Source organism: Pipra filicauda, unplaced genomic scaffold (assembly GCF_003945595.2).
Source record: "Pipra filicauda isolate LSUMZ 115617 unplaced genomic scaffold, ASM394559v2 scaffold204_size1372650_pilon, whole genome shotgun sequence".
Taxonomy (NCBI): domain Eukaryota; kingdom Metazoa; phylum Chordata; class Aves; order Passeriformes; family Pipridae; genus Pipra; species Pipra filicauda.
Window position 1 is genome coordinate 30,017 of NW_024104315.1, and position 26,048 is coordinate 56,064.

General features: G+C 44.2%; 1 protein-coding gene across 1 annotated transcript in view; it reads right to left on the reverse strand.

The window, feature by feature from the left end:
• Window positions 1–682: 682 nt before the first annotated feature.
• The window catches only part of LOC113999997 (contactin-4-like), a 234,158-nt gene continuing 208,792 nt past the window's right edge, over window positions 683–26,048 (reverse strand). Inside the window, exons 8-13 of the mRNA XM_039380823.1 lie at window positions 22,532–22,735; window positions 17,318–17,420; window positions 16,342–16,526; window positions 6,535–6,671; window positions 4,603–4,732; window positions 683–837 (exon numbers count right to left, since the gene is read on the reverse strand). Of these exons, the coding sequence (XP_039236757.1) occupies window positions 683–837; window positions 4,603–4,732; window positions 6,535–6,671; window positions 16,342–16,526; window positions 17,318–17,420; window positions 22,532–22,735 (914 nt within the window). The remainder of the gene's footprint in view (window positions 838–4,602; window positions 4,733–6,534; window positions 6,672–16,341; window positions 16,527–17,317; window positions 17,421–22,531; window positions 22,736–26,048) is intronic.

A 26,048-nucleotide genomic window follows, 5' to 3' on the forward strand; every position in this document is an offset into this window, starting at 1 on the left:
CCTGTAATTTCTGGCTTTTTGACCTTTAGGCCAGGATTTTCCCTACCAATCCTACTGGCACATCATATTTTGGAGGAGTGCCAAGGACAGCTCTCTGTGTCCTGCTCTCAGGCAGGACAAATGGGACAGGCAACACAACTTCACCTCTGCACCAACAACAAATCACTGTGACACCACATGAGGACGTGAAAGGTTGGCTCCAACTTCCTACCAATGCTCTCCTTCTGAATTTTGAAGGAAGAAAGAAAAAAATTACTTGGCCAGTCTGCAAAAGCCATCTCCAAGTCAGGTTTTAGGACTGCCAAATTAATTACTGACCCCAAATAATTCCTATTTGCAGGGCAGGGAGTAACGGACCAGAGCTGTGCAATGTGCAGTGGAGACTTTTATCTCCTGGGTATCTTTTTTTTTAAACAATGGCTATTTAGAGCGATGCAGAGGCAAAATATTTTGTTTTTTTGGAATGCATCTTTATCAGCTTCTTGGCAGGGATGCTTTAGTAGCACACAGAGATGGGGTGGGCACAATGGGAATAGGAATCTCACCAGCTCCTTGCGATTGAACAGTTTCCACACGTATTTGCAAGTCAATTTTGTGAAGCTATTAATGACAAATTCAGCTTTCGTTGCTGAAAGTCCCTGGGTTGGAGCAAGTTAATGAAAGAAATGGTTACTTTAAGACATTACCTCTCATTTTCTCTCAGGATGTCTTTTCCTTTCTTCCAAGAATAAGTAGGTCTGGGAGAAGCTTTGGGCTTACACTCAATGATGACTTCACCACCCACTTTCACGAGAGTTAACTTTTTCAGGAGTGTTTTGGAGAAATCTGGACCGATGGCTGAAAGAAAAAAAACAACACAAACCACATCAGAATTCCCTCTGGAAAAACCAAATTCAGACTCTTTGGAACATTACAATATTCCAGGGATGTTTCTCACTTAGAATTCCTAAATTATTGGACTTTGTGAACCATGTGCAATGGGGGCAAACAAACACCTGAGAGCTTCAAGTCTTGGTTAAAAATGTATGTTTAGCTAAAAACCTGAGAAACCAGCAACCCCACCATGCACATTTTACTGAGGGGAGCACCCCTAATAACCACACATGCATGGGGTGCATGGAGAATTTCCTTTTTTGTGTCCTGATCATCCTTTTGTCAAGCAACAGTACGCAGGAAAATTGGCACAAACACGGAACCCCCACAAATAATCAGAAATGTTAACATTTCCAGAAAAGTTGACATTTTTATGCTTTCTATTCATAATTGTTGCATAAATTGGGTTATTTATTTTAATTTTGTAAAGGTGGGAGACCTTGGCACAGCCAGGTCCTGAACCAAGCAAAACAAGGCAAGACTTGTTGGTGCCAGGGCACAAGGTATTCTCAAGTCACCTCTTTTACTCCCTGCAGGGCACACTTTTGTTTGGTGAAAAACAGTCAGATACCCATTGAACCAACCCTCAAAGCCCTGCAGACAATCTGCACTCTGGCTGGGAGGCAGGACAGGGAGCAAGGAGGTGCCTTGGCTTCTGATCCTGCCTCAAAGGCTTTTTAATGACATATTTGATGGGACCCGATGACAGGCAGAGCTCTGAGGCAGCTGCCTCCAGACTGACTCAGGCAGTGAAATCCCCAAAGATGACCAGAAGGTTTTATTTATATCAAGGAGGACAATTAATTTTTTCAATACAGAAAGCTCAAAGCAAACAGGTGAGGTGGCTTCAGGGGTTTTATGAACAACTCTTGCCCTGCTCGCTGTGTTTTACTGTCGGGAGCTCGGCTTTGTGACGGATCAGTGGCAGCGATCCCTGCCCAGTCCCCTCTAGCTCTCTCCATCCTCTCTGACAGCTCCATGCCTGCAGCCTGCACCTCCTGCTCCATCCCTGGATCCCTCCCAATGTTATCCTTGACTTGCTCTTTTGCTGCACCCTGTGAGATGAGAGTTTAGATCACTGCGCTTTGCACCTTCTCGATGCTCCAAGACAAGATCTGAAGTTCACCTGCAGCAGCTGGGAGACAAACCCCAGCAAATTCACTGTTCTCAGGGCATCTCATCTGCCTCGATCCTTTTGGATATCGTTCCTGCTGCCAAGGAGTTGAATAAAGCCCAATCCTACACTGATAATGGGACGGGCTTTATGATCCAATAGTGCTCATACCCGCTTTTATGAATCCGAGTTCACTCATCTCTGAGCTGCCTTGTCTTCCACGTCAAATCACAGACAGCTGACCTCACTTTGGCACAGAGGAAGACAGGTGTGGTATTAAAGACTATAGAAGAGTCACCTGAAAACAGCAGTGGGTTTGTAAAACACTTCAGAATTAAAGGAGGCATCCTGAGGGCAGCGTCCCACCGATGCGCTCGGAACCAGACGGATTATTATTTATATCATGTGCCATTATTAATACATTATCACTTCTGGAACTAATTTCTCAGATGATTCTTCCAAATTTACGAGCAAAACAGATTTTTGAATAATCCTGTTGTTTCCATCTCTGTGATGAACAGTTTAGTCTGGGTTTCTTTGTGAGTCATTTGCTATTTTTTTCTCGGTCCTGTGTGAGACAGAGGAGTTGCTCAATATGGGGTTTATTTTGTGACGTTCAAAACGTTGTCATCTGACATTTAGAAACTCTGGGCTCACTTCTCGACACTACCACAGCTTCCCTCTGCCACTTAAATGCTTTTAATTTCTTCACACTTTCTTTCGGAATTGAGGATTTTAATGATTTCTTTTTTTGACTGTAGGCCCACCCTGTTGATTTATTATTTTTAAATATTTAGCCTGAAAATTCTGAAAGACATTGACTGCACCTTGCCATATGTACTTCACAATGCCCAGCACAACAGGATTCTGCTTTTATTTAAGGACTGCAGGCAATATAACTGGCAACAATAAATGAGAAGAATCACTCTGAGAAAAGCTCTGTAATTTTCCATTTCTCTTTTTTCACTTAATTTAGCTGTAAGTCTCGCTTGCTATTAGTGATCTTTCATCATCTCAAGTGCTTAACTTTAGGACCTTTTAAAATAACCATTTGAACACTCAGATCTGTCTAAAAGCTAAAATTTCTCAGGGAGGGCTCAGAATGTTGCCCTCCTTTGAAAGCTCTAGAGAAAAGGCAAACATGCTGCTTGTCTTTCAAAACATGCCAAGTTAAACCACACATCCACAGAAATTTATCTGCAGCACAACTTTTGGGTGCTTTTTGTGTGACATACAGAAGCAAGAGTGCATAACCCCAGTGAGAAATTGTCCAGGTAAAAGTTCTCTGACAGGTTTCTAAGCTCAAGGTCTTCAAGATCTTTGCTTTTCTTATGGACACGAGGTACAACAAGGGCTAAACCTCTCCTGAGAACATCTCCCTCCCTCCCAAACCTCCTTTTTACCAGCTTTTAAATAGACAGGAAAAGCATCAGTGGGTTTATTTCGATTTCTTTCATGCACTAACACGTCCAATAAATCTCAGCATTGTGATGTCTAATTTATTGAGCATTATCGTCCTTTTCTCAAACAGCAACACAGCCAATCCTTCAAATGAATTTTTTTCTACTCAGGCATCTATCACTGATGATAAAAAATGACCAATAATTGAAAATGCCACACTGGGGAAAAAAACCCCCGTGCTTTGTTCTTCAGGATAAAACAGGGACTGCTGCTATCGAACATGTGGTTTGAAAACAACACTGTTTTGTCATCAGGAATTCTATTTAACCCTTTGAAACTACATCTCTGTGCTGCCACAGCGTTTTCCAGGCCTGCCACCCGTACATGAACAACATTTGTGAATGAGTTACAGGCTGGCAGGACACCCAGGGCTGGCAGGGAGCTCTGGGATGGTCCCATCCCACCCCTGCTCCACCAGGAGCAGCTACAGCAGGTTGCCCAGGGCCATGACCAGTTGGATGTTGAGTATGTCCAGGGATAGAGATGCCAGAATGACTCTGGACAACCTGTTCTAGTGTTTAACCAACCTCATAGCAAAGCTTTTCCCATGTTTAAGTGGCATTTCCTGTTTCAGATGGTGGCACTGGGCCTTCTCTTGGCACTGGGCACCCCTGAGAAGATCCTGGCTCTGGAATCTCTACTCCCTCCCAGCAGGATTTCGCTACTTGGATTCACACGATTCTCCTGATGTTAACTGGGAGGAGCAGAGCAGTTGTTCACAAAACAGGTGGGGCAGAAGCTCTTTTCTTGGGGAAGGTTTGGGAGGAGAGCATTTTGGTTGCCATTGGAATGGTGAAAGGTCTATTCAGACAGGAGAGGTTTGTCAGCATCTACTCAGCAGAGTCACCTCTGCAGCCCACTCTGAACACTTTGGTTTCTCCATAAACATTTCTAACCAGCAAGAGGCTGAATGCACTTGCCAGCTCTCCATGCTCTGTCACCTGGAGGAATATGAGAGTATGGGATGATGTAAAAAAATCTGTTCTCTATCTACCCACTTTCTCCAGTTTTCATTTCATGCCTTCCTCAAACACAACAACTTGCCAAAGATCCCCAGCAGCACTTCTGCTTCAGATACTGAAACCTGGCAAAACCTGCTTGGTGAAGATCTTTCTGGTTTGGGAGGTTTGCAGGGCTCAGGAAAGCAAACTTACCTATGACACTCAGCTCTGCACTGGTGAAAATGGTGCCATGTCTGTTCTCTGCCACACACTGATACATCCCAGCATCCGACAGGCTGACGTTGGTGATGGTGAGGGAGCCCTGCTCCAGCTGAACTCTGCCCTGTGGGGAACAGGACAGCAGACTGAAGAGTAAACAAGGAGATCCTTACTTGGACCATAAAGCCAGAGGTTGTTGTGCTAGATTTTACACCAAGGTGGGCAAAAATATGTAGCAGTAATAGGGAGAATTTGCATGTTCCAATCTATTTGTCTGCCAGCCAAATTTATGTCAGGTTAGAGACTAAATGGTAAAACCAATATAGTAGTTGGTAAATGCAATTTAAATTGGAGGACTTTCCCTTGACCTCTCATTGATTTAATACCCAAACCATTTAGATTAATATCCCTTTCAAGTAGATAAGCTTGAAGTGAAAAATGCATTTCGTTCCACAGTGGCACATCACAGCCAGACCCAGTGCTCAAAAACATTTAAAACAATGGTATTTTCATAGAAGCACAGAATCACTGAGGTTGGAAAAGACCTCCAAGATCACTGAGCCCAACCTTTGACCAAACACCACCCTGTCCCCCAGCCCAGAGCACTGAGTGCCACGGCCAGGCCTTCCTTGGACACCTCCCTGGGCAGCCCCTTCCAGTGCCTGACCACCCTTTCCAGGGAGAAATTCCTCCTGATGTCCAACCTGACCCTCCCCTGGCACAACCTGAGGCCATTTTGAGCATATACAGCAATGAAGGCTGGTAAGACTGGTTGCCATCTTAGCCAGCACAGAGAGAAATACTTAAAATCCTCTGAAATTTACTGAAAACAATGGAGATGTTAATGATGTGATGATCCTTTAGTTCATATCAGCCTCTAACATGATTAAAGTACAAGAGCATCTGCCAGTGACCAGCATGAAGCAAGTAAAATTAGTGTGTGGCAAAAAAGACCAGGCTACCATTTGTCAGCCTAAGGATATGGAGCTCATGTTATCAATTCTGATAAGTACAGCAAAGTGTTCCCTCCCTCCCTGGGAGTTCTGACATTTAAAAAAAAAAAATTAAAATAAAGAGCTATTGGTTTTCTGCGTGGCTGCAGGGCAGAAATTTAATGTTTGTGCAATCTGTGTTGGGGTTTGATCAAATCTGGTCTGCCATGTTCTTTCATGGTAAGTGAAGGGGAAAAAGTGTGAACTGCTGTGAAACCAAAGCTGTGGGGACTTGGTTTAGTTTGTGGTTATAGTGGGGGATCATGGACTGAAGCTGGGCAGGGGGTGCATCTCCACAGCTCCTGCCCAGGGACACAGCTCAGCAGGAGGAGTGGGAACACCACTGGAAACCAGCAGCAACACCAAGGTTTCATCATCACGTGAAGTTCACCTGAACATCATAGATTAAAAACACCAATCCGGGGTGACCATTTTCTAGCAAGAGGGCCCACAGTCCCATTCAGCCATTCCTTCTGCTTCACAGGGGTCTGTCCACCCTTAAGTTTGTACCTTGGACCCTTCATTTTGGGGAGGAGCTCTGCTGCTGTGTGTCCCACTCAGCACTGACAGCAGCTCTCCTGGAGCTGCTCACCAGAGTGGGGATTTACTGGGAGGGTGGGGAGGCCCTGGTACAGGTTGCCCAGAGAAGCTGTGGCTGCCCCTGGATCCCTGGAAGTGTCCAAGGCCAGGTTGGACGGGGCTTGGAGCAACCTGGGCTAGTGGAAGGTGTCCCTGCCCAGGGCAGGGGGTGGCACTGGATGATCTTGAGGGTCCCTTCCAACCTAACCCACTCTGTGATTGTAGAGCCCCCCCAAAATGAATGAACACCCAGAGATCAATTCATCCCAAAACGAATAAACACCCCAGAGATCAGAGGGTGAACCTGCCGAGCTGTGACTCTGTGAGCCCAGGGAAGGGCTCTGGTGGTGCCCACCTGGGCCAGCAGAGGCTCCCCATCCTTCAGCCAGCGGTACGAGGGCTTGGGTCTCCCGCCGGCCCGGCATTCCCAGGACACACGTTCCTCTATGGCTGCGTGGACATCACTGATCTCCTGGATCCAGCTGGGCTGAGCTGCAAAGCAGAAGCACAAAACCTTGTGTTTGGAGCCAACACTGTGCCCTGTGGGTGCAAATGGCCATTTCTTTCTTCACCTGCACATTTAAATGTTGGATTTAATAATGTGATTAATAATTGCTACAGTGTTTTTCTGTGTCCAATTCTGCTTTCTGAAGGTGGCAAGATCAGAACCCACTTTCATTTTATTTTTAGTAAAAACTCTTAATGAAAAAAAAAAATTCAGAAATCCTGATCATTATACAAAACCAAAGCAACAGCTCATCTGCTGCCCCAGTGGAATAAATGACACTTGTACATCCCTGGTCCTTCAAATAAAGACATTTTCCTCTTCAGGACCTATACGAATTAGGCTTCAAAACTTGTAATTTAGAACTATCTCTGCACTGAAATTAAGGTTATTCCAGTAACCCTGGCCTATGTGGTTACAAGGACTATGTCAGGTCCAAGCTCTGAGTCTTGTCTTAGATTAGGGCCATATCCACATGGAACATCTTCCACGTGTATGAGAAATCTTTGGACCCAACAGCTGAATTAATGACATGGAACAAACCTACAAATTAAAAAAGCAGGTACTGGAGGCACATTTTGGTAAAATGTGGTGAAAGCTGTCACTTGCAGTTTTCAGACACTCGTGAGATTATATTTTTAATTGAGTTTTACATATTTTTATCACTGTTATTGTTGGCTTTTTTTTTTTAATAGAGTCTAAATTTAGCCAGGCTCCACATGTAAATCAAAGCCCACTAAAATTACCACATGTTTTCGGAGACCATAAAAAAACCTCAGAGTTTCTCATGTTACCTCCATAAGCCCCATTTTTCTAGACAGACCTACAACAGTTTTCACAAAGTCCCATTAAAAGATAGAGTGAGTTCAGATTTCTTTAATGACCACTTGTCCTGTTCTGACACCAGAAAACCTGACTTAGCAGGAAGGTATTACCAGTAGAGGTCCCCAAGAACCTGATTAATACTTTTCCCCATGTAATCAGATAAAAGGAAAAATTAAGATTAGTCAAAGAAAGGTAACAACTTTGGATAGAGACCGGGGCCAGAGATGTGTCTGCAAGGATAAATGAAAAAATATCATATCCAAGTGGTAAGTTGGTGTGATTATATCCATAATACTGGTTTGTCTGCGATGATGTAATGATGGAAATTCACATTCAGAGAGCTGAATGTCTTTGAGAACTGTGCTGAGGCTGGGACAGACTTGTTTAATCCCACACCTTTCACCTTCTCACGGTACCTACGAAGCCCAGAAAAAGCTGGAGGGTTTTGCAAAGCATCTGAACTCCAAGGGACGGGCAAGGCACAAGCAAAAGAGGTACTTAAAAGGAGAGGCGAGCACTGTTTATTTCTCTGACTGCCCCTCCTGCCCCTGTAATATTTTAAGCTTGTTTATTGTCTGTATCTAAAGAGACATGAAAGGGGAAGCCTTTAAATGTAGGAAGATGAAAGGCAATTCTGGCATGTGGATAAAGAACTTGAACAATTCCATCGAGCCGAGACACGCTGAGCGACTGCAACGGGTTCAGTGGCTCAAGGACATTTGCAAATTACTCCTGAATTTACATATTTACTATTCTAACAGCATCTAACTCATAATTTTAAAGAGAATCTTATGATACTGTAAGAGGAGCTTTATAAAACCTACACAGATCCACTTGCCTCTTTTTTTTTTTTTTTTTTTGCAGTGCTGTTTTACGAATTATCCATATGAAAGCACAAAAAGTTAAGACAAAACAACTGGAATTCACCTGTGAATCAGGAAAACCCATGGAAGGTAAGGTGTGTGCTATAACATAAGTGTAAAAAGAAAGGTAAGTCCTGTGTGAGGAGGAAAGAAAATTCAGGATTTACCCTCATTTCAGGCAGACTCCCCAAATAAGTGAAATTGTCACCCAAGGCAGCAAAAGGCATTTTTGGGGGCACTTTGCAGGTTTCTGATCCGAACTCCTGCCCTGGCAGGGCTGAGATTGAAACGTGCAGTGCTGGAAGATGCCACCCCAAAAATTCCCGTCACCCCTTGGCACAGCACCCACGAGCCACAACCTCCACGTCCCACGCCACCCTCCACCCCCCCCAGTTATTTTAATGGAATAGAATTTCAATCCCAAAGCCGTTTTTTATGCAGACAACTAAAGAAGGAGCAGAACAGGTCACAAATTAACTCAGTGAAAAGCATCGGAGTCTTTGTTTCGCGGGAGCCTCGTTGTTGCTGCTCTTTGGGACACTTTTCTAATTAGGTCAACCTCTCCTTTCAAGAGTTCCTTGCAGAGAGGAGCAGCCATGCTCCTGACTTAATCTTGGGGAATACTCAAGGGTTGGTTCAAGCAGCAAATATGTTTGAGCCACCAAATGAGAGTCGCCACAATATAATGGAATTTGACAGCTGCCCATTGGGGACCGTACCAAGACATGGAAATGCGGCACAAGATTTCAAGCATGATAATTAAAATAATTCAAATAAGGGGAGGAAAGCAGCTCCACACTACTACAACATCTTCTGATATAGCAACATTATTTGAAGTAATGACAAGGTTTAATTTGTGACTGGTAGAAGCGGTCGAGAAAAAAAATCCTTGGGATCATTTCAGTGGCGTCAACCAGACCTGAATTCCTTTGGGTCTGGAAATATTTTGGTCCTATTCGGAGTATTTACTGGCCTTGGAAACATCCTGGAGGAAAAATCTGGAAGCTGATTAAGATTTCATCTGAGTTGCAAGAAAAATTCATATGCTAAATCTATAAAGTGAAAGAAAAAGCTTAGAGAGAAGCACGACTCTTATGTAAGGACAGCTTTGAAGGAAAATGTCCCCGTCCTAGGAGATGAGAGCTGTCTGGAATTAGTACTCATGGGGATAGAAGAAAAATGATGGCAGCAGTTAGAAAAAACCCAAACATTTACCTTTGATCACCTTCCAGTCTTCACCAGTGCAAAGTGGGGCATTTTAAACCAGGTGATTATGAAAAAATGCCCAAATATAATCTTCCTTCTCTAAGACAAAAAAATCCAGAAGGTCTCTGTCCTTCATTATAATAAACTGAAAGGCAGAAGTAGGCACTGGAAACCTGGACCAGAAATCATGTCCTAAAAGACATTTTAAAAATGAAACAAGGTGGCCACCGATGATGCATCACATCAGAAATGGGTAACAAACCCACAGAACTATGGGAGCAACAGGAGAAAAAAACCCCCAGAAATCAACCTGCAGGACTTTGCAATCATCTGTGAGTTCAAAACAACCCAAAAGACTCAAGCAAATGAGGTGCTAATACATACACAGAATCCAATTCTCGGTCGGCGTATATTGATCTCGGTGTTCCTAAGCCAATTTCTAGCAGCTGATGACCTGGTGCAGGCTGTGTAATTCATCATTAATGGCACATGAAAGGCTGAACGACTTGTCCATTACTATATCTATTCTAAGGAGATTGAGGCTGAGCCTAGGATCAGAAAAGTCTAAAGACCCGGAGAGTCAAGCAGGAGAAGTAAGAAAAACAGATGGGAAAAACAGAGGAGTAATTGGAAATAAAGAGTGCAGCCAGGGTGTGAGGTTTGTGCAGACCGTGCACTGCTCCAAATGGGGATGCAGCTCCTGGACACAAACCCCTCAGGCCTCTGATTTGTTATCCTTCCCAACGATCACAGCAACGTGAAACCAGACCTCCAAGTATCACTGCTCCTCTCTCTTCCCCTCATCCTGACCTCTACTGCTAATTAAGGATAATTTGAAACCTGTACAACTTCCAGCTGTGCTAATCCTCCACCAAACCAACCTGCTTGGATGTTGCACCCAAAGGATGTCCAGTTGTCTGTGTCTTTGGAAAGATCTCCAGATCCTGCCACTTGGGCAGGATGTCTCCTTTCTGCCTCTGGCCATAGGGAAGCAGTCTGGGAGTTCTGCTTGGGACTAAAATATTAAATACCAGAAGAAATCCGAAGGAGTAACTTAGCTGATAAAAAAGAAATAAATTGTCCTTACCTCTCATTTACTTCTTGTTCCATGAGCTGTTCTGTACCACTACATGACTTTCTCCCCACTTATCCCAGGCACCAAATGACTGTGGACAGTTCATTAAGACCAGTCCTCAGAGATTTAGTTATTTTTCATCCCTGATACTCCACACTGCAGCTACTCAGGGGTGTAAGGAAGGTGTAGGGTGCTCTACACTTCATTTCTCATATCTATTTGTATTTTTGCTTCTCCTGCTCTGGAGCTATTTTTCCAAGCCACAATGATAATAATTTGAGCACTTTTTCTAAATCTCCTAAAAATTGGATTTCTCTGTAAGTAGGTTTCCATCAATCCTTTGGAAAAGGAAAAATGGAGGAGAAATACACCTGTTCTCTGTGCAAAGACTTTTTCTGGATGCAAGACTTCCCATGGGCAGCAAATAATTCAAAACTGAAGAGTTATTCCCTCCTGCACTAACAGGAACCTCTGTAACAGGCAGCAACAGGGTTTGTTAGGGAGTGATGTAAATGATAATTAATCATAATATACACTTGCCCTATTTATGTGAATTTTCTTGTATTTTTATCAGTCCAGAAACTCGTTTTATTTAAAGTGGCTTTGAATTTTCAGTAAATTATTTGTGATTTGGGACCTAAACTGAGCTGAGATATAAAACTGCCTGATTTTCACTTATGCAAATTTCCTTTTTAGACCTCTAACCATAATGAAGAGCATAATATGATTTACATTGGAGGTTGTTTTATGGAGTGGCATAAAGCAGCTCTCACACAAATAAAACAGGCTTGCTGATGAAAAGAGGACTTTTTTCACTGCAAAATTAAGGAGCTGCATAAATTCCTGGTGGGACTTTGATTTGAGAAGTATTTAATGTGAAAAGCGGTCCAGCCAATTAAATGGCTTGTGCTGAATATCTTACACAATGCTGCAAAGAACTGTAATTAGTGACAAATAAGTCTGTCTGTCCTAATGCAGATGCTGCTGCACTGGCACTTTTGGAAACCATTCTGACTGCATTTTTTCCCCTCCTTGCCTTGGCTCTCCAAGGAGGAGTGGAGGAGCTCAGGAGAGAGATGCTGGAGCACCCTGGAGCTACAGAGATGATGCTGAGTCAGCACCCACACCTGTGCTGGCTGAATCTGAGCCAAGTACCACTTGGATATTTTCCAGTGCTGATCTGACTGGAAAGCCAGTGACAAATTGCATGGTTTTGGCCAAAATTCTGGCAGACAAACATTCCTGGTGGTGGTGCAGCTCCTCAGCCTGCCCTGCAGTGCCTGTCCCCACCCCTCCCAGTGCTGTCACTCCCAGTCCCACTGTTTATATTTGGATCACCTCAACCAGCAGCTGTTTTTCCTTTTCTTTCCATTATTCAGCCTGTGCATTTTGTTGGGAAGGGGGACATGAAGATGTTGCATTGACTCATCAGAGTCAATCCAGGGAAGCAGAGCTCAGGGGTTTAAACACCTGCACAACCATCTTGTTTCATACTTTGCATAAAAAAATATGCTCATATTTTAAAAGAGTCCAGGAGAGCAGTGTCCTTGTGGTGGCACAGAGACTTTGGGTGCTGGTCAGCAGGGAGAACCTGGCCAAGGCACATCAGCAAACCTGCAGAATCATAAAGGTTGGAAAAGCTCTCTAATATCATTGAGTCCAACCACAAACTCAGCACTGCCAGGCCACCACTAACCCATGTCCCCAAGTGCCACATCTACACAGCTTCTAAATCCCTCCAGGGATGGGGACTCCCCCACAGTCCTGGGCACCCTGTTCCAATGCTTAACCACTTCAGTGAAGAAGTTTTTCCTAATATCCAACCCTGAAGCTGTTTGCTTTTGTCCTATCACTCGTTACCTGGGAGAAAAGATGGATGCCCAGAAGGGGCAGAGGAGCAGTGAGGCTCTCATCAGTTGTAGGAAAGGCTTTGAGCACAGGGATGAGCAGCCAAACCAACACCTTATGAACTCAGACTGCCCGTTGCCTCTTTATCCTGCACTTAGGACAATCTCTAGGATGCAACTGTTGGAAGATCAGACTGAAACAGCATCTAAATTTCCCATGAATGAAACAAGGTCAATAATAAATAAGCATCTCCTTGCCGCTGGTTTTTATGAAGGAGAAGGTAATTTCTTTTTAAATTAGCTGGTTAAGGTAATCTGTTTACTGCACTTCTGCCAAGAACCAAACAACTGTTGGCACTGCTTTCTGCTCGGGGGATAAATCGGAGCCTCGTGGAGGGTTATCAAATTTAAAATTTATGAGCAGCCAGATTAAAAATAGAATCAGGTCAATGGGAGTGCTTCCCAAATGCTGTGGATCAAAACACATAGAGAGAGCGGAGAGTTCAGTGGGAAAACAGGCACTGGGAGCACAGGCAGTGGTTCAGCCCGTGCCGTGGCCGTGGTGACACCGGGCACCTCACCTGCCTCAGCCACAGGGATTTACCTGGCACGGGGTCTGCATGGAACAAGCAAAGTCAGGAAGGCAGCAGGATGTGCATTTCTGGCTGCTAAAGGATGGAAGAGAAGAGATTTTGCAGCTTGATTTGTTAATTCAGAATCACAGAGCATCCTGAGTTGGGAAGGACCCATGAGGATCGTCAAGTCCAACTCCTGGCCTCGCACAGGACACCCCGAGATTTACACCACGTGCCTCGCTCAGGAATTAACTTGAGGCACGTGGTATCTGGTTAGGAATAGGAAAGAGAACAAGAGGCACAGCAAGGAAACAAGTGATGTGTTGTTCAGAGTCACATCAGTCAAGGAAACAGGGATAAGTGACTGTAATTGCATTAACAGGAACATGTTGCCATTGTGAAGGTCTATCCATCAAGTGGGACATGCAGCACTTGGAACAAATGTTCCTGGAGAGCAATAAAACACAGCCTGTTGCAGGGGCCCAAAGCACAGAAAATGGAGGAAGAACGGATCTCACATGTTTAATTAGCCTTTTCTGCTGCAACAAGGATGTCAAACAACTTCAGTGTCACTGATATGCTACCAGAGGAGAAAATAAACATTGATACAAGAATGAAATACAGCAAAAGTCAACCTTCCCTGACAACTTCCAGGAGCATGGGAAGAGCTGACAGTGCTGGGTTATCTACAGTGAGCAGGTAAATCTGAATTACTTTTTCTTCTATTTTTCTTGTTTTATACAATGCAAAAAGGCTGATAACTGGGTTTGAGGTGCTGTTAGAGCCAGACTGTGATCTTTGGGACACAGGTCATGACAGAGCACGTCACTGAGCGTGGGGGGCACTTGGGACTGCCCAAACTGCATGGAATTATGGAATGGTTTGGGTTGGGAGGACCTTAAAGCCCATCCAGTCCCACCCCCAGCCATGGGCAGGGACACCTTCCACCAGCCCAGGTTGCTCCAAGCCCCGTCCAACCTGGCCTTGGACACTTCCAGGGATCCAGGGGCAGCCACAGCTTCTCTGGGCAACCTGTGCCAGGGCCTCATTGTAAAGAATTTCTTCCCAACATCCAACCTAAACCTGCTCTCTTTCAGCATCTCCAGAGCTTTCCCCACTCCAGGCATCAACCCCAAGCCTCCAAAAGCAACCTGAAAGCTCTGCCAACACCACAGCTGCATTTCAATAACCAAATTACACTTTTCAGATCTAAAAAGAAAAGCTTATTAAGGGAAAACAATGTTCTTTTTTCAACTATTCCTATAAAAAGTTCACAGTAAGTTACTTTCTCCTTAGAAAATTTTGCTGCCATGTGGAACTCCAGAGCCCAGAGTACAGAATGCAAGTTGTTTTTTTGCTTTAGGAGATCTGTTTTCAGTCTAATAGGTTGCCAAGCACCACTTAGTCTTGAAAGAGAAGTACTTAACTGGAAAATCATCATCCTCAAGACAACAAGGATGATATTTTTGTCAATTATTTATCTTTAAAACCAGTAACCAATGGAGACAACCGGCTGCCACCTCTCCATTGGGAACTCCTCTGCTCCCATGGAACAGATGTAGGGACATCTCACCATCCCAGAGGGAGGAGGACACTCCTCTTCCCAAAAAATCCTGAGCCTCTTTGCTGAAATGGCATCTTGGGTGTGAAAAGCAGCACGAGCCACAGTGGCAGCTTTTGTGTGGGATCCTCAGCCCTCCAGCAACGGGATCCAGGCTGGGAAATTCATTACAGTAATGAGATTATAACTTAATATATGTATGGTGGGAGTATTCCAAAGGCTCCTTTTACTGCTTTACAAGGCAGCTTTGGCCGTGGGTTGAGCAAAATTGTACAAGTGATGAGTCTTTTAATTTACTCTCCACATGGGAAAAATCAGGAGAAACACACATCGTTTGATGAACAGGAAAAGGAATCTTTAAATCATTTAATTAAAAAAATTAAACCCAGTTCAATTCAGCTCCAGATTCTCTCCTTAACATGAAAGATTTTTGTTTTGTTCTTGCACTTTAACTCCTTTTCAATGTTTTCTCGTTTTCCATTTTACTCAATTTTAAAAGGAGAAATGTTCATTTGAAATGGAAGCCCCCAAAGTTCTGATTTCTAAATTAAATGTCTTTTAGAAATACGTCCAATTTGAAAACATCCATATATACACCTTTTTTAAAAAAAAAATTTACATTACCCACCAAATTCAGTTCATCTTTGCAGGAGGATTCGTTCCCAAACTCTTCTTTTTAGTGTGGCAAAATTACTATAAATGAAAAAAAATTCTTCTCATCCCTGGAGTTCAACTCAACCTTCCCTGCTGAGTGGAGCTGGACCCTCAGGAGCATTTGGGAAGAAAACACTGAATTTCTGTCCACGTGTTCTATAAAGAACAGCACCATTGGGCTCCTGAAGATCAGACAGGGCAGCAACAAAACCAGGTTATTTCTCGTGGCAGAGAGGTCTCTGCACACCTCTGTGTGTAAGGGTTGAACCTGCAGCTTCTCCCCTCCAAAACATCTCAAACAGAAACTTGGTATCAAACCAAGAGCCCGCTGGGACCTCTAACCCCCCTCCCTGGGACTCTCACTCACCTCTACACAGGTAAATCCACACCTTTCATTTGCTTTGCAAGATGGGGCTGTTTCCAGCAGGAATTTGGGGATGGACAGACACTTGCAGCAGGATCAGTGGTACCAATTCATCTTGTACTTAACACAGGGGCCTATGAAGCTGATATTGCACATTTTTACTATGCTTGGCTCAAAACCTCTGATTTCAGGGAGAGAAGAGCAGGTGTAAAAAGCCTTTGAGTGGAGAAGGCTCTGGTGGCTCTGACAGGGTTAAATCCCATCTCTCCAGGCTGTGCAATCAGTGATCCCTCTTGAAAGGAGTCCTTAATTGGTTATAAGCAATTAACATTTATTCACACAAGCTGGGGTAACACATCCATAATAAATCCCAAGCTGTAACCACGAGGATGCTCCCACAGAATACCTGCCTTCCCCTCCCAGCCAGGAGAAGGCAAATGAGCCTTTTCCAAGTGTTTTCAGCCTGTTACCATGCCAATGTCCTCCCAGTATTTTATGTTTTCCTTCCAACTGCTCTGACTCTCAATTAATATGCACCATTTAGACAGGTTTTATTTCAAATTACACCCTTCTCGAGATGTGCCATTTGAAAAGGAAGGCCTTTTAAAAAATCCCCTCACAGAATTACATCCTCACAAAACATTTACTGGATGCAATGACCCCCCTGAAAGCAAGCAGCCTGCTCACCATAAAATGTCAGCTGTCCTCGTGCCACGTTCTTCCCTCTCACGTTTTCAGCCACACATTCGTAGAGTCCAGCGTCTTCCTGCTGAAAATTTGGGATTTCGAGGAGTCCGCTCGATCTGTGCCTCCTGGCCTTCCTGGGGATCTGTTTCCCATCTGCCCTCCTCCAGCTGATTGTAGGAACTGGGCTAAATAAGGAAAATAAAGCAAAATAAAGCTTGAAGGAAAAGCTCCTGTCAACTTAACTCTGTCTCACGTTTGAGGATGATGAAGCTGTGGCCAGTGTGAAGGCTCTGGCACAGGACTTGGGACTATTTTATTATGGCTAGGTTATATATAACATAAATATAGATACATTTACCAATAAAGTATTGCTCACAGAGCCTTAAAACCAGGAGATTTTATATTATTAAAATGCTGCTTTTGATGCAGTTCTGCTGTGACAATACAGTCATTTTAGGGTGGTGAGGCCCTGGCACAGGTTGCCCAGGGAAGCTGTGGCTGCCCCATCCCTGGAAGTGTCCAAGGCCAGGCTGGACAGGGCTTGGAGCAACCTGGGCTAGTGGAAGGTGTCCCTGCCCATGGCAGGGGGTGGAATGGGATGATCCTTAAAACCCCTTCCAACCCAACCCATTCCATGATTCTATGATCATTTTCCTCACAGTCCAAACATTTTGAAAGTGTTGTCAGTGTTTACTCATGAAACCCAAGATGTTTTTGAAGTGTTATATGAGACCTCAACACAGGAGATGCCCAAAGACATCTTTCCAGATTAAGTTCCATCTCTCTTCCTCGAGAATTTATATTTTTGGTGAGCTGAGCTGCTGCTCCCAAAGCCCTCTGTGGGATATGAAAACTGGCAGTAAGTAACTCCTGCTGAGGGAAGTGAATCATTAGGAACTGCTGCGAACTCCACAACACAGGGCTACGAGAGTGAGAAGCTGGAGGAATAATAATAATAATAATGGATCAAACTTACTTCCCCAAGGCAAAGCACTCCAGTTTCACCGTTGTTCCTTTGGCAGATGGAACCGTTTCTGGGAACTGCACTTCTATTTTTGGCTCATACTCTCCCATCACCCCTGTGAACATAAAAGAGATGCTAAGGCTTGGTTGAATTTCTGCAGTAAATTCACAAGTGTTCCCGTGCCAGCACAGAGCTGTTCTATACATCATTACTTGCCCAATTAATCCATTCATTTTAAACATGGCCTGTTCCTAACAGCCGTGGAGTGGGGGCTCTTTTCCCATTTACTGCCAGAGGAGAATCTGAACCAGCTCTCCACACCATCTGCCAAAGATTAAAATCTCTTCATGGCTCTGCTGCTTTTCGCTTTTGAATATTCAGGATTTTTGCAGGTAACTCGTGAAATAAGGAAAGCAATAACAAGGGAGGTTCAGCACCTTCTAGAAAATGAAATGTGGAACAAACAGCCACTAGGAAAAGTTTTAAAAGCACTGGAGTTAATAGAGGTTTCTATTAACTCCAAGGATTTCGATGTGCAGAGATCATCTACTCTTCGGGCAATTTCTTTATTTTTACTGCCCCAGTAAATCACGGAGCGTGGCAGCCTCTTTATGAAATTGTGTTTAAAAATTTGTGCACATAAAAAGGCCATTACACTCGTGATAAATGGCTACATTTCTAGTCACTGTACTGCCTTAAACCCTGCACATATAATTTCCCCAATAGTGATTATCAGCTAATTGATGATTGCAGTTTAAATCTCAACAGTGTGGAGCTTCCTGGCCCTTGGCCAAGGGAGGAGCAGTGCTGGGTCAGACCAGATGAATCCCACAAATACAGGATCGAGACAGCACAAGGGATACAGAGATGGGATAACAGGAGTCTGCAGAGATATTCAGGTGCTGGTGGTGGCCTGTAATTGCTGTGCAGCTCTCTGACCCCCTGATTTGCAAAGATGATGCCAAAACCCCCTTTTTTCTTTAACTTTTCAGTTAAAAGCTGAAAATACTCAGTATGAGGCTTACATCAAGTCTGCCTTTCCCTGCTGACCTGAATATTACTTGTTCTGATGCAACAGCAGGTGACATCACCTTCCTTCCAATGCATTAACTGCAAATAAGTGTTGCTGCTATAAAGATTCTATAAAGAGCGGCTGCTGCACGGCCTCAGTCATCAAAACTAAATGCATTTATTAGAAATACAAATACTCCCCCCATAGTCATGTCCTGGCCAGCACACATGGCAGGAAATCCATGAGTCTGTGCATACATTCCAGCATTTCCATACCATACTAACAGGAATTACAGGGAATGCTGTTCCTTAGCCCTCTGCACGTTGGCACTGCAGTCCCGAAGGGTTGGAAGTGTCTGGCACAGTTATCATGGAAAATCCTCTCTGTTCTCCTGACTGTGACTTCCCAAAACTTTGCAATCTTGCCTAAATTTTCTCAAGACCCTGTGCTAAATATTTGCTGGTGGAGCTTCAGCCAAGGCAAGAGCAGCGACTGCCCAGAGGTCTCCGAGGACAAGGCTGGGTGGGAACGTTTGGGAGCAGCAGCTCATGACAGCACTTCTTGAGATCTTTTCCCAGAAGAGTATTCCCACCTTCTGCAATGAAGACTGCAGATGGGTGAGAGGGAGAGCTTTGGAAGCTTCCCATGAAAGCCTGACCAGGTTCAGGCAGCTGTCCCACCTTGGAAGATCTTGGCTTTCAGCTGGAGGCTTCCCTGAAGAATCACAGAATATTCACCTGACAGAGAAGGAGGCAGGAATGGGAGGGAGGAAAAATGGCGCTTTTTTCCCCTTCTCTTCACTCACACTTTTTATTGTTCCCATTTCTTTGCCTTGGGCTGGGACTGGAGAGCTCTAATCCCAGGGTGACATAACCCCACACTGGGACAGAAACTACAGCTGCCTGGGGCTGCAGGACATCAGCTCCAGCCACTGCTACCCACAGCCCTGCACTCTGGCCTCTGACAACCTCACTGCAAGCTCCAACCACCTAAAAATCAGGACTTTTACCTGGAAAAATCACAAGGCTCCCTCTACAATGATAACCTACCCACATATATATAGGGTATGATGTGAGTCTGGCTGTCCCTGCTCAAAAGGAGCAACACTGTGCACTTCAGACATCTCCATCCTGAATCCAAGAGCATTTCCATGCAGACAATCCTTATTTTTCCTGCTGTTCCTGGGTGATTTAACATCTGACTTAGCTGTGTAGGTGGCAGGGCTGGAGGAGGAAATAAAGGGCTAAGATAACCCGGGGTTTGGGGCTCGGTGTCACGGCACATCAGATGCTCGATGTGTTTGCATTTCAGAGGCTTTTGTATCTTCTAATTTCAAGGCTTAAAAACGTGCTTTTGGATGAAAGTCCCAGGAATTCAGAAGGAAGCTAATTTGTCTGAGGAGATGATATGCATTTCCTGACAACACCTGTGAAATGTTAGAGTTTAATTGGCCCATCCAGCTGCTGCTGATGGTAATTTTATTCCAGAACTATTTCAGTTCTTTCCTACTGTTACTGTTGTAATTCTCATGTCAAAAATCCGAAGCACATTTTAAAGAGAAGCAGTGAAGTACTGCAGGAGCAGTGGCTCTCAACACCTGGATGCTCCCAGCTTTGGGGTGGGATGGTGCAGAGGCTCCCAAAGGTACTGCAGGAGGGATGGCACCCCAGGTATCCACTGCTCTTCCAAGGGGGAAAAAGGTGCAGAGACAGGTTTTTATTTAATGGAGAAGGCAGGTTTGCTCCCTTTCCTCCTCTCCCTCCAGTCCACATCACTCAGTGAGCTGCCAGAAGGCTTGTCTGGCATCAAATTTGAATTCCTTTTCTTCTGAGCTACAGTAATTCTCCAATCCTAGTGGAAACCTTATTTCAGGCTTTAGGATCATTCTTGTTCTTTGGTGTCACAAAAATAGCTCAGAGAGTCCTTTCTCCACAATGGGAGGTACCAGCTGGTCGTGTCAGGACTAACTCCAATCCATGCAGAACCCAAGCCAAAACCAAACTTTAACTCCTTGGGAACTCTAAAAAAACATAAAATCTTTTACATTTTCCTTTTATACACCAGCACTTACACGATGTGAAAGGGAGAGCTGCTTGACATTCCTATGTGGAATATGGGTACACTTTCCAGGACAGGTCCCAAACCATAAATGTGCAGGTTTTGGCAATGCTACATTTACATGATATAGTATTTAAATATTTTTCCTCCTGCACTGCAAATGCCCTCACTGCCACAAAAAGCATAGAGCTACGTGGAAATATTTAAACAGAAGGTGACAACATGCATTTGTGAGATGGGAATTAAGAGAGATAGAGGAATTCCATCCTTTTCCCAGCACACACTGCACTTTGTACCCTGTATTTATCACCAGCAATAACCTCTGTCTGCAGGAGCAGAGCCTGAGCTCCCGGTGACCGTGGCAGCTGTTCCTACCTCCATCCCATAATCAGCTACGATATTCATCTCTCCAAGGAGGAAAAGCTGTCTGAGGATAACTAATGGGATAAGAGGCACCTTCTGATTCCACAGCACAGAGACAGGGAAGGGCCCCCAGTCCTGCCAAGGAGAGCATGTCCCGCTGGTTACAAAAAGCTGCAGCAAAAACTATCAGGAAATCTCTGGAGCCTCATAGCAGAAAACAGGGAAAAGAGGAGCACAAAAGGAGCAGGTGGGGAAAGCAATCTGCCCAGAGGATCTGATTTCATCCCCTACAGCTGCACCTTTTCCTCTTGCAGCTTCCAGCTCAGCAGTCTGGCACTGTAAAGCAGGCAGTGCTCTAAAAACCACACGGAAAGGCTGCTTGGCCAGGCTGGTTGTGCTCAGGTAAAGTAACCACGACAAGGACAGCAGCTATTGGATGTAAAAAGCCTAAATGACTCACAACTGAGGCTAGAAAAATTACTGCCATAAACTGAAGAAACGTGAAAAGAAACCTTGGGGTTCCTGCAGGTGAGATTTCAGCCCCACACATCCCACCCTGCACCATGAGCTGCGCTGGGAATGAGGGCTGTGCCTCAGTCCATGGAATCACAGACTGGTTTGGGTTGGGAGGGACTTAAATCTCATCCAGTGCCACCCCCTGCCATGGGCAGGGACACCTCCCACTATCCCAGGGTGCTCCAAGCCCCGTCCAACCTGGCCTTGGACACTTCCAGGGATGGGGCAGCCACAGCTTCTCTGGGCAACCTGTGCCAGGGCCCCCCCACACTCACAGGGAAGGATTCCTTCCTAATCTAATCCTGTCCTTTGTCAGTTTAAAGCCATTACTTCTTGTTCTATCACTACACACCCTTGAAAAAGTCCCTCTCCAGCACTTCCAGCCAAGTAGGGTTTGCAAAAATGTCCTATTACTGGAGTACTTAAAAATCTTCTTCAACACCTAAATTGTTAGCATGAAGCAAACTTAACTATTCCTTTTAGACTTTCCCCATTCTCCATCCACAGGAATTGTGTCAACATGATGGGAACAGTGATGGGCAGGAGGCAGCAGCAATGAGCCCTGGTTTTAAAAGCAAGGAATTTTGGTCAAATACCATTATGTGACAACAGATCTTCTAGAAGAAGTTGCTAATAATGCATTTCTATTTCGGGAACAAATGTCCTATCTGTTATCCTTTAGACCCGACACATTTTAATTAATTTTAATTGTAAATTAACACGTAAATTTATTTTTCTTATCTTCACAAAAATGACGACGATACAAATCAATTGTCTGTATAAATTTAGAAATCTTCTTTTGCTTTCTTCTTGCTTTTTTGTATTATTCCACAGACTACTAAAAATAGCCCTAATTCTGCTGGGAAATACAGCCTGAGCTCACAGTTACCGAAACAACAAAGTGCTTTTGTTCACTTTCAGGCTGCAGAAAATGAGCACAACTGGTATATCCAGACTCTAAAATCCATTTTGTTTCCTGTCTTTTGCCAACTCTCACCACGTATTTCTTTTATAATTATTGCCTGACACTGAGAGTTGTTCCCAGTGGCGGGAAGAGCAACCTTGGCCACAGCATCCTTAAATCCCACAGCTGGCCATGACTTTGAACCCCAGCGAGAGCAGAGGTCTGCAGCCTCACCGTGAAGGGGAAAAACCTCTCCCTTTACCCCAATGTAAATATTTCAGGCCATTTCTTAATTTCTGGGGGACAGCCAGTCAAAAAAAAGTGCAGGACAACACCTCCAAGCCCAGCTGGGGATTCTCTGTCCCAGTCCTACCGTCGTTCCTGAGGATGAGGGGGGTGGGGGGGCCCAGGACCTTGCTGTTGGTCACGGTGTTGGTCACCACACAGGTGTAGTTGCCCACGTCCGAGGCCTCCACCTTGGCGATGTAGAGGTTGCCCGTCTCCTGCGACACGAAGCGCCGGCTGTCCTGGTGCACGAAGGTCGGGTACTCGTTGAAGATCCAAGCGTAGGTGAGCTCTGGAAGCACAGGGTTGGTTAGGAAAACTGGAGATATCACACCCCATGAAATGATCCTCATGGCTACAAATACAGATTTCCAACTGTGGCACCTCTGAGCCTGCACACAGATCTCATGTTCTTGTCACTCCTCCAAGTTCTCTCACAATACGATGCACTTTACAAGAATGTCACCTTTCTGTCGTGAACATTTCAACCTGACTCGTGACAGAATATGATGTGTTTTACAAGAGTCTCACCTTTTTGTCATGAACATTTCAACCCGATTCATGACTTCTTTCATTCCTCCTTGTTAATTTTTTTTTCCCTTCGAAGACAGCCGGGAGGAGGATCTGCCGAGCCCTGTCATCACCCACTGTATGTTTTATTCCTTGGGAATTCCCGAATCAGCAAAAAACTGAACACTAAATTAAGCAGCTGTAATCTTCTATGTGACTAATTAGACAGTGCTCTGTGTTTTATAAGGCATCTCTGGAAGTTTATTTGGGCAATAAAACAAGAAGTGGGAGAGATGTCGTGGCGGCTGCAGAGTTTGTGGGTGAGGTTAATGCAACATAACCCTGTTACATCTGCCCAAGTCACACTGACAAAGCTTGGGGAACTAAAGTGGCTACAAGATTGCTGCAGTTTTCTAAGGGCACACTAATTATACTAAAAATCATACTTTTATTTTAATACTCTAATGAGTCGTAACTGTAATTGACCCCAACTCCCATTAAGTACTTCGGGAAATATATTCTGCCCTCATGTTCCACTGTTTACTGGGAGAAGTGGCAGAATGCAGATTGTTGGCTTTTATTTATTTATTTCTAACGACAGGATTCTGAAATGCCTGCTCAGACTTTTAGGAAGATATGATAATTATGTTTATGAGGGAATATCTAATCGTCATATTTACACATGTGCATCTCATTATAAGGAGCCTCATGCTGATGTCAAGAGGATACTCAGAGCAAATAAGGTACCACTTCTCAGCCAGCTTATTATTTGCTGCAAGTAGGTAAGTTTGGTTGTTTTTTGGTTTTTGTGGTGTTTTTTTTTTAAATTTACTCTTGATGAACAATTATGTTGCTCCTCCAGAAGCAGCCAGCAACAGGTAAACAAACATCACTGCCCCGGGATGCACAGAGGTGTTGGAATTTGAGTGACTCTGCACACAGCAGGTTTGCACCAAAGCCCTCCTGAACTCTTCAATATGACAACATTTTGCATTGACTGTGGAATGGTGAACTGACCACAGAAAAACACAGGATGGGAGGGTCTTTCTTGATCAACCCCTGTCCCCCATCCTCCCAAGGAGGTCACATTGTCCCGTTCATAATTACACCCTAAACCAGCAAGAGTTTTGGCTTCTGCTTCCCTGTATGAATTGATATGACTTTAATTGCTAAGAAGCCTCTAATTTCCAGGTTAAATATTTCATTGCTGTTCTATAGGTCTGCTCTTCTGGGCTAATGAGCCCTTTGGCTTGAAGAGTTCTTGCCTCTTTGCTGGTGAGAGCCATCGAGAGCCCTTCTGCCGTCATTTCCAAGACAGCCTTTGCAACCCTACAATGGGTGGAGGAGCTTTTCCTCGCCTCTGCCTTAGTTAAAAGTCTTGAATAATTGTGTCACTTGAGCTGAGTGCCAGCTTGGAAACCCCTGGCAAGCAGGTCACAGGCAAGCAGAAGGCAAATGGAGAGCTGTGCAATGGTGATGATGTGGGATCCCTCCAAACAGAGCAACCCAACACAAGGGGGAACTAAAAGAGACCTATTTCTACGGTGCAAAACATCAAAATCTTCCCAAAAGCCATCTTCAAACCATTAATTTGGCTGCATAACACTAAGGAACATAGTAAAGAGCTGAAGCTGCAGCTCTGTCTTCCTTTCATCACAACAAATCACAAAGATATAACTGCCCAAAACACACAGAATTAGACTTTAGGAGCAGTCCTTTGCTATATAATACTTAAAACAACTGGGTAATTCTCTCTTTCTCTCTCTCAAATAACATGGGACTAATGGAATATAGAGCACAGGGAACAGCACAGACTAGAGCACCTCTAAGTGCATCTGCTTGTGCAGCAACATGTAAATAAATACTGTATCAAACTCCCTTTGATTTCCTTAGAGATCCCAGTGCAATATTTATGGCTTTTCAAACTTGACGGATTTCTTTTGATAAGGTTTCACTTCCTAATTGCTCTGGAAGTGATAGACAGCTCACATCCCACAGGCAATTTGTAACAACTGTGTAAACAGACACTTAAAATACAGCCCGAGGTGGCGCGTGATGGAAACGTTTCCCAAAGTTACCACCACAGAGTCTTTGAGCACAAAGAACGAGCAGCAACGAGCACTTTGTGGTTTTCTAATTACACATTAGACTCTAATTCCTTCAGGAATTTATCACAAACTTCTCCTTTCTAATTTGGGGTCCTTGTAGTGTAATTTTTGCCTATTTTACCACGCTTTCCGTTTCCCCTTTGAAGCATATTCTAGTAGGTCTCTCCAACCTGGAATATAACAGGAAGATTTCGGACCTATATGTGCTGGTTTTAAAGAAAAAGGGAAATTCCAGAAGCTGCAATCCCAGGCCAGCTGCAGAGCACCACCTTGACCACCCACTGCCCAAAGACCCAAAGGCTGTGCTGTGCTACCTTACTCTTCCTCATTGCCTGGAATTCCATGAGAGATCAGGATGAGATGAAGATTTTTGGATGGCAAATCTTCACTTCTGTAATGATTATCAGGACAAGAGGATGGAGAAGTTACTTGTACACTTGGTACAGATACTCTCATAATACCAGAAGGAAGACACTCAACCCCAAAACCTTCCTTGCTCCACAGACCACACAAAGAGCCTTTTTCATCCACACAAATCCTTGCTGATGGGCTACACAGCCTTGGCTCCCTGGAATACACATTCTACCATAGCAGGCAGATGCTGGAAGAAGGAAAAGTGGATTTCTTTTTGCCCAAGGAACGCAGGTTTCTGCACACAAGGTCACAAAGTGATGAATATTTGCTCTACCAAGGGACCAGAGATGGGGAAGACTGTCCTAAATTAGTTAATATCACTCATGTCTTCCAAAGGAGCCTATGGAAAATTTGGGAAAAAGAGCAGTGGAGGTGACAGGTGTGGTAGAAGCAGCTTGATTTGACTTTGAGCCAGCAATTAAAAAAGAAATAAATTACTCAAGGCACTGGAACACAGATTTAGGATGTTTAAGATCTGCCTCTCAAGTTTACTATCAGAATGCAGACAAACTCTTTTTCTCCCCCCAAAAAAGAAAAGTTCTGAGCCAATTTCCAGGACACCAGCAGAGAAAC